The following is a 9,320-nucleotide window of genomic DNA, read 5'->3' as shown; positions in this document are numbered from 1 at the left end:
TGTAGGTAATCTCGTTCAGGACAGCCACACTACTATCACGTAACGTAAGCTCACATGACGTGATACTAGTGTGAAACCTTTACACGCCTCGGGGATTACTCACCGGGTAATGCTCAATCTCCTTGCCGGTATTCGCGGAGAACATCTGTCGCAAAATGTCCAACGCCTGATCATACTCTCCACATTCGAACAGGAATTTGGGACTCTCCGGGAAGCGAGTCAGCCAGAGCGCTAACAGGATGGATGGTACTGATACCAGGGTGACGAACAGGTTCCACGAACTGTACAGGAAGTAGGGGGTCTCTATCCTTAGGTTGAGAGGGATTAGGAGCCAAGCCACCGCTGAAAAAGGGATAGTAATTTTTAGAGGAGGTTTCAAAAGTCACTGCCAGCCTAGTAAGCTTGGAAAGTAGCGCGCCTGCCTCGTAAGCGCTAGGCCGCGGGTTCGATTCCCGCCTGGGGCGGATTTTATTCTGAAGGGATAAGGTTCGTTCTCGTAGGTGACGAACAGGTTCCACGAGCTGTACAGGAAGTAGGGGGTCTCTATCCTTAGGTTGAGAGGGATTAGGAGCCAAGCCACCGCTGAAAAAGAGATAGTAATTTTTAGAGGAGGTTTCAAGTCACTGCCAGCCTAGTAAGCTTATAAAATAGCGCGCCTGCCTCGTAAGCGCTAGGCCGCGGGTTCGATTCCCGCCTGGGGCGGATTTTATTCTGAAGGGATAAGGTTCGTTCTCGTAACGGCTGGCTTTCTCCTATCCTATCTTCCTTCTCTCTTCGATTTCGGGACGATAAGACCCTAGCAGTTTCAGTCCCCTCTATCAATCCTCTTTACAAAAAAAAAAATCAAAGTCACTGTGTAACTGTTAAGATTTTCAGTCATCGACTTTAAATCTAGACTTCATTTCGTTCGGTCATTTACTTTTATAGTCTCAAACCCCAGACGTCAGACGTATGGTCACGTGACATGTCTCTGCTCTGGTCCAATATGGTCAAACTCAATAATCGTCTACCAATTCAGAAAAAAAAAACTTAATCGATCTTAATTAAAACAACGCCGTTATAATTGTAGCAATTATTTTTTGTTAAAATATGGGATAAGGATTCAATTGGGAAACAGTAGGTATGTACACTATTTGGTATGTATTATTCCACCAATATGGTTAATCAAATTGATTTAAATTAGTGCAGTGACCGCGACCCTAGATCATAAGATGGTTTGACTGTCATTAATTTGAATTCGCTGACAAGGAGTTAATTGTTGAGATGGTCGAGACGAATACTTAGATTATTTATTTATTCTATAATTAATTCATAACTCGGGTCTCGAAGAAAATAAATAACTGTCGCCATAAAACTCATTTTTTCTCACATTTACCGGTTATTTTGCACAATTACCAGAGGGCCGTAAATGTAGGAAATCCTATCAGGAACGATACACACGCGTGCGCAGTGTCTTACCAATTTTCTACATTTACCTTAACATGTACACTAGGTATTTGGTATGTATTATTCCACCAATATGGTTAATCAATTTGATATAAATTAGTGCAGTGACCGCGACCCTAGATCATAAGATGGTTTGACTGTAATTAATTTGAATTCGCTGACAAGGAGTTAATTGTTGAGATGGTCGAGACGAATACTAGATTATTTATTTATTCTATAATTAATTCATAACTCGGGTCTCGAAGAAAATAAATAACTGTCGCCATAACGGACATTCCGAGTTTGATGAAATTTGACAATCATGTTCAACAAAGATTTTGTTCAGGTTCTTTGCCCCAGCGTCTGCCTTGGAAGCGCTAGGTCACGGGTTCGATTACCCCCGGGGCGGATTTTATCCCAAACGGATAAGGCTCGATCTCGGGATGGTTGGCTTTCTCCTATCTTGTCTTCCTTCTCTCTCTGCGCTTTCGGGATGATAAGACCTTAGCAGTTACAGTTCTCTCTATGAAACCTCTTAATAAATTAAAAAAAACTCTGCTTAAAAACAAATAATATGAGATCTAATTTGACGTCAAATTAGATTATTTGATAAACAAATAATCTAATTTGACGTTGTACCATACTTTACATGTAAAAGTTTTATGTACAATAAAATATTATTATTATTATTATTATAGTTGGTTTTCTCCTATCTTTTGTTGTCTTCCTTCTCTCTCTGCGCTTTCGGGACGATAAGACCTTAGCAGTTACAGTTCTCTCTATGAAACCTCTTCATAAATTTAAAAAAAAAAAAAAAATCTTTAAAAACAAATAATATGAGATTTAATTTGATTGATTTGATTTGAAAAAGTATTTTTCATTTTCACGTTACGTAACCCTAAACATCATTGTCTAAACTTCCACAGGATGCAATAACAATAAAACTATTCGGTGATAATTAGGGTAATATAAAATTTTGGCACATCCACTCGTGTCGAGGTACTCCTAAATATCTTGATATCGTGACAGATCTGTGTAGATTTACCTACGTGTTTGTGATGACGTAGGTTGGTACACTCGTAAAATAGACGTTATGGTCAGATTCTCAACCTGGGGGTGTTGGGTTTGAATCTCGGGGTGAAAATTTTCTGACCAAAATATCCAGTATCGGATAGGCGTGAATATAAAGGAATGTGGCTTGAGGTAATGTAAAATCGGTTTTCCCATACTACTGTAGGTAATCTCGTTCAGGACAGCCACACTACTATCACGTAACGTAAGCTCACGTGACGTGATGCCTTTACATGCCTCGGGGATTACTCACCGGGTAATGCTCAATCTCCTTGCCGGTATTCGCGGAGAACATCTGTCGCAAAATGTCCAACGCCTGATCAGACTCTCAACCTGGAGGTGTTGGGTTTGAATCTCGGGGTGAAAATTTTCTGACCAAACTATCCAGTATCGGATAGGCGTGAATATATTTGAATGTGGCTTGAGGTAATGTAAACTCGGTTTTCCCATACTATTGTAGGTAATCCCGTTCAGGACAGCCACACTACTATCACGTAACGTAAGCTCACGTGACGTGATGCCTTTACATGCCTCGTTGCCTCGAGGATTACTCACCGGGTAATGCTCAATCTCTTTGCCGGTATTCGCGGAGAACATCTGTCGCAAAATGTCCAACGCCTGATCATACTCTCCACATTCGAACAGGAATTTGGGACTCTCCGACTTGAAATCTAGACTTCATTTCGTTCGGTCATTTACTTTTATAGTCTCAAACCCCAGACATCAGACGTATGGTCACGTGACATGTCTCTGCTCTGGTCCAATATGGTCAAACTCAATAATCGTCTACCAATTCAGCAAAAAAAAACTTAATCGATCTTAATTAAAACAACGCCGTTATAATTGTAGCAATCTTTTTTGTTAAAATATGGGATAAGGATTCAATTGGGAAACGGTATGTACCTATGTTACGGTAAATGTAGAAAATCTGGTCATTGTGAAAAATTACCGGAAAAATTACCGGTTTCACAATTATTGATGATTCTCATGAAAAATATAACTGTCCAAATGTATTTTTTTCGTAAAGATCGTCAAAAATAATAAATAATCCGAAAAGATTGGTTTCGAGACTTAGTTTTTAGACTCTTTGATATCTTACCAGGTAAAACTATGATTCCGCCGGTCCAGAACATTTCCAGCCAGCACAAAACTTTCTCTCGATAAGCTGTCGGTTGAAATTCGCCCAAATAGGGGAAGCAAATGCCCAACGTTCCCGTTACTCTGTGAAGAGGAAAAAAGATAAAAATATAAATATTAGGAATATAGGGACTTTTTTTCTCTCCTACTTTTAGGTTTTATAGACTGTGGGAGTAAAATGACTTTTCAGTCTCATTCTAACAGTATAAGCAGGATAAGCAAGGTCTTTTGATGTAAACCTTATGTATTATTCTGATAAACCCATAAAATACACGAGACCTTGTTTAGACTGCTGGGATAAAGGGACATTTTAGTCTCATTCGAGCAGGATAAACAAGTACACCTTGTTCTATTCTATTCATTTTTGTGCCCAATCGCTCATGGGGTGTTACATTCAATTGAAATGAGGATGTTACATTACATTGAAATGGGGGTCTTTTTTGATGAAATTCCTGTGTCCGGAGTCCAGTATGTAGGACTATTGCATCCTCATGGGGTGTTAGAATAGAATAGAAAATACCTTGTTTATCCTGCCAGAATGAGACTGAAAAGTCCCTTTACTCCCGCAGTCTAAACAAGGTCTTATATATTTCATAGGTAAAGCCTATTCTATTCATTTCTGTGCCCAATCGCTCATGGGGTGTTACCTTACATTGAAATGGGGGTGTCATATTACATTGAAATGGGGGTCTTTTTTGACGAAATTCCCGTGTCCGGAGTCCAGTATGTAGGACTATTGCATCCTCATGGGGTGTTAACTTACATACTTCTCTACTTTTGTTGTATTTGATACATTTGGATATGCAGATAGTGTAGAAGTGTCTACAAGTGTAGGTAGGTACTTACTGAAATCCCCGAGAATTTTATCGAGACCCTATGCACTTGAATCACCTGATGCAGTCTTACGTATGAAGAGCACTTGAAATGATAGGTAATCTTAGACAGGCAGGTAAAAGCGTAATACTGTTTAAGGCTAAACATCAGGTGGATATTTCTAAAATATTTACCTAATAAGAAGCAATAATTCAAAGTTTTTAGGGAGATCTTTTTTTTTTTTTTAGTTGTCGCCATCTTTCAATTTTTTAACCCTAGAAATTTTTGGGATAAGACGCTATCGCTATTTGGAAAAAAAAAAAAAAATTGCCTGATGCAGTCTTACGTATGAAGAGCACTTGAAATGATAGGTAATCTTAGACAGGCAGGTAAAAGCGTAATACTGTTTGAGGCTAAACATCAGGTGGTTATTTCTAAAATATTTACCTAATAAGAAGCAATAATTCAAAGTTTTTAGGGAGATCTTTTTTTAGTTATCGCCATCTTTCAATTTCTTAACCCTAGAATACATTTTTAGGAGAAGACGCTATCGCTATTTAAAAAAAAATCTAAGAAAAACTCTACAAGGGACGCCCACAAGTTTTAACTTTGGATACTAAAATTCGTATTTTTCTTCAAAAGAGGGGAAAAGGGCTTCAAAATAGATAAAGCAAAAACTTCAGCTGTGTGAGCGCCACAGAAGTTATATTTAAACCTTAGGAGATGGAAATTAGAGGAAACCTGCTTTTCTAAGGAAGATTTAATCTTAATTGTGAGAGCCATACATAATATGTCAAAATATACTAGACCTTGGTTAGACTGCGGGGGTAAAGGGACTTTTCAGTCCTATCCCAGCAGCATAAACAAGGTATATTCTATTCTACAGCTACACTTACGCGAATCCATTGATAAATCGGAGTGCCAGGAATACACCATAATACTGAGCTACACTGGAGGCAATACCGCAGAGGCCATCCACCAATAATGCCCCAATGAGGGTAATCTTCCGCCCCTGGGTGTCGGCCAGACAGCCCCAGAAGTAGGAACCGAAAACCATGCCTGAAAGTAAAAGGATTGAATGAGTTATGAAATAATGACTTATACTCTTCACTTAGGTTGGTAGGGGGTTGGTTTTATTTGAAGACATCTGGTTGTACAATGTCTTTATTTGTTAGTAGGGGCATTTTTCTTTATTATAAGTTTCCTATTTGTACACTGATGATGCCCAGTGGGCGAAAAATGTCCGTCTTCAAATAAAACCAACTCTACCAACCCAAGTGAAGAGTATAAGTCATCATTTCATCTCAATTCATATGGAACTTCACAAAGTTACTGAGTCCTCCATCAAGAGATTGGATAAGTGTTTTTAGGGTAAATCCAAGTAGAGCCGTATTTTCCTTTCGCAATTTTCCTGGTGGGAAATGGGGAAATAGTATTGTTACCATTTTATGTTCTTTAATGGCCTAGTCCTGTAAATATACGTTATTACTTTCTATTATTATTAATAGTAATCAAGAGTTGGATGTAATAGAATAAAAATAATAGAAAGTAAAAAATGTACGTACGTAACTTCATGGTCTGTGTATCTGTCTGACGGTTGTATGAGGGTAAGAGATAATTTTCAAATTTATTTGAGTATACAATTTAATAAAATAACTACATAAACTGAACCCCTCCTTAAACTGTGACATAATTGTAGACAATTATGTCCAACCTCAGTGCTGCAGTGATTAACGCGTTGGACTTTGGATCTGGAGGTATGTGGTTCGAGTCCAAGTCAAGGCATAAAATTTATCTAGGTGTAATAATTGGGGAACTATATTTGTGACAAGTATTTGAGCATGCTTAACAAAGTTAAACATTCCTTCCTTCCCTCAAATTTGGAAGGAATACTCACCTAACATAGGTGCTGCATTGAGCCACCCCTTGTCCGATGACGTCATACCGAAATCACACTGTGCTGACGGCAATACAAATGACAGTACAGTGATGCTAATGGCGGCGTAGGCATATAGGAGGCCGCCAAATATGACCAGGATGTAGTGGAACTTGCCGTAGCCTGCTGCCGCCAAAGCATTTTCAAAGGTGGCGTCAAATTGTTCACCAAAATCCAAACCTGTAGGGGAGAAGAAAAAGGGATTAAAGACTAATAAGATAAAACCACTCATAACAAGATTATCTGGATCACCTAAAATATTGTTCACACATGACGGTCGACTGGAAAAAAGTTGCCTTTCGTATTTTTCAATCGACGGCCGTCGACTCTGTGTGGATATACAGCTTAAGAATCTCACATGTCTAAAGGCTAGCAAAAACTCAAGACACCTGCAAGAGCTAGATATTAAGTTCCTCTCCCTTGAACATGTGTAAAAAAACTAAAAAGTAAGAGGGCTATAAAAAAGAACTACTCTTTTCTGTTGACTACTCGATCAATAAGTCAGATCCTAAACCATGTTTGACCGAGTAGTTCAGTAAAAAAAAGAGTATGTAGAGAGTAATTTCGCATTCTCGGCGGAAAGTCTGGCTTTATGGGCGGCTGAATCTCTTTTATTAAAAAGGTTGGAGCCGCCCTACATCGCGTTTCTGGTGATGCTCGCTCGCGTCACTACTTGGTCCAGAAAATGTCTCTGGTCATCCAAAGGGGCAATTGCTCGAGCATCATGAGCACGCTGCCCTCTGGAAAGATGTTAGAAGAATTTTCGTAATGTACATTTCAGTAAATATCTAGTTATAACTCACTCGGTCTTTACACATCTACTCTGCCTGTGCTAAGTGACCCAATATGTCTGACTCATTCCTTTTACCTAATTACCTATAAGAGGTACCTGGCCTAAGTGCCTAATAAGTATTGACAACCTATGGATAGGTATGAATACCTACTTGTGAGCGAAAAATATCTGAAGTAGAATTTCTAAACTGATGATCTAATAATAATAATAATAATAGACTCTTGAGTGGAAGGCAACCACTAGGCGAGGTTAACGCCTTAGGCGTTCTCTACCACCTAACCCTTAGAGCTCCATTATTATGTGGCCAAATTCTCAAATAAATGAAGATAAAATTCCATACCTCGGCTGGGATCGAACCCACGCCCTCCTGATTACCAGGCGAGCGTCTTGACCACTACGCCACCGAGGCAGGTGTGGCTATTGTGTGAATTCTAATGGAAATTGTATTTTATCTAATGGCAATTGTCCTTTATCTAATGGCAATTTTCCTATATCTAATGGCAGTCGCCCTTTATCTTGTTCTTTTTTTTTTCGTCGCCTTTTCCCGTATTCAGACGGGGTCAGCCCTCAATCAGCTCTAGGGTGATCGCTTTTGGGCTGACGTTTGGTTTTGGCTACAAAATTGATACCCTTCGCACTTAACCTTTGCTGATTTTTTAACAAGGGAAATATATCCTTCCTGTTTAAAGTCCCCCAGAAAGATCAAGCTTGTCTACTCCTTGTTTAACGTCCCCCAGCCAAAAATAAATAATAATAACAATAACATGATTAAAAATAATAATAATATTAATAGATTAATAATAATAAAATAATAATAATAAGTAATAATAAATAATAATAATAATAATAATAATAATAATAATAGTAAAAAATGAAAGGTTCACTTACCCATGGTAGTTGTCGATGTGATATGCGGTCAGCCAAAAATATAGGTGGTCTTTCTGAGATCAATATGAAATTTGCACAGAGCTAATAACCTTGTTCTCCTGGAGCAATTATTGATTTGCAATCCGGAAATCGCGATTATCTGAATGATCCGATGGTGAAACGCGAGTGATTTACATTTTTGTTCAATTTATTGAGGACACTTCAAGTAGTTGAATGAATCAATTAATAGAAAGTCAGAAAACCAGGGAGAATTGAAATATGATTATTGATTAACAAATAAATTTAATTAAATAAACTTCAGAACTTTAACTGGAAAGATGATAGCTATAACAAGTTAAAAAATAAGTAATGTTTTCCCTAATTGCTTGCAGATTTATTACATCTACCTACCACCAAAAAGAAAAATCACAAATCAAGCAAACGTTAGAGTTAGAACACGTTACCTACACGACGAAAAATCAAATAAATAAATAAAGTAGGTCTCACAACCATACACAAATAAATCAATCAAAATTGGAAAAACTGAAATTTGGAAATGGACAATAAAAAACTAATCCCTCCAAATGAGCAATTTAACAAGAAGGTATTATGAAAATAGTGAACGCTCCACTAGAATCACTAGCAGTGTTATTAACACTCAATATAAATAGGTTTGATCCATCATACACAACAAACTTCAAAACACTGGACGAAAAAAAACAGTGATAACGAAAATAACAAAGATAGCACAAATGACGAATTAAAAAAATCTATTAGATACCCATTCATAGGAAGAAAACTCAAGTCCTACCTCAGGTAGGTATATTACGATAGGTGTAGGACTGTAGGTTTTATCTGAGATTGAAGGTAGAATAGCTATAATACTTAGAGACCGGAGAGATAGGTACTGGTTGAGTGAAATAAATGTTACTGATCTGGGCAAGATGCTTAACTTTGAACCTAGGTGTTATTCACACATTCAGGTGTGAGATTATCGAACTATAATAGGTGATCAGTGACGAATCTAATACAGTGGGAATGGTTGTGTGCAAGATCAATTAAAATAAATATCAAACTGAGGGTGGATTTCACCAATATTTGTTTCAGTCCTTAGAGGGCCTGTAAAGGTAACAGCCTGTTGTGAAGGACTGTTAATCCAACAGGTTGTTAGAGACAAAGTTGGTGAAATCCGCCATCAGTTTTCAGAGCGAATAGCTCAATACAAAAAAAAAAAAAAAAAAAAAAAAAAAAAAAAAACCAACCCAAAGTTGTGACTTC

At 37.9% G+C, this 9,320-nt stretch overlaps 1 protein-coding gene and 1 long non-coding RNA gene across 3 annotated transcripts in view; one reads left to right on the top strand and one right to left on the bottom strand.

Annotated features, from left to right (window-relative positions):
* LOC113471967 overlaps positions 1-281 on the top strand; it is a 9,456-nt gene extending 9,175 nt beyond the window's left edge. The window contains exon 2 of the long non-coding RNA XR_003394465.1: positions 6-281. This is a non-coding gene — a long non-coding RNA (uncharacterized LOC113471967). The remainder of the gene's footprint in view (positions 1-5) is intronic.
* Positions 1-8,712, bottom strand: part of LOC103520297 (synaptic vesicle glycoprotein 2C-like) — an 18,504-nt gene extending 9,792 nt beyond the window's left edge. Inside the window, exons 1-5 of one of the 2 annotated variants that reach the window (XM_026831475.1) lie at positions 8,064-8,712; positions 6,344-6,562; positions 5,343-5,505; positions 3,596-3,717; positions 78-342 (exon numbers count right to left, since the gene is read on the bottom strand). In XM_026831475.1, coding sequence (XP_026687276.1) covers positions 80-342; positions 3,596-3,717; positions 5,343-5,505; positions 6,344-6,562; positions 8,064-8,067 — 771 coding nt within the window. In that variant the 5' untranslated portion in view covers positions 8,068-8,712 and the 3' untranslated portion in view covers positions 78-79. The remainder of the gene's footprint in view (positions 1-77; positions 343-3,595; positions 3,718-5,342; positions 5,506-6,343; positions 6,563-8,063) is intronic. The other variant, XM_017448468.2, reaches the window with a different exon arrangement.
* Positions 8,713-9,320: the final 608 nt, after the last annotated feature.

The sequence above is a fragment of the Diaphorina citri genome, unplaced genomic scaffold (genome assembly GCF_000475195.1).
Source record: "Diaphorina citri unplaced genomic scaffold, Diaci psyllid genome assembly version 1.1 scaffold3440, whole genome shotgun sequence".
Classification (NCBI taxonomy): domain Eukaryota; kingdom Metazoa; phylum Arthropoda; class Insecta; order Hemiptera; family Psyllidae; genus Diaphorina; species Diaphorina citri.
The sequence above is the reverse complement of the archived record's forward strand: the minus strand, read 5'-3'. Positions and strand labels throughout refer to the sequence as shown.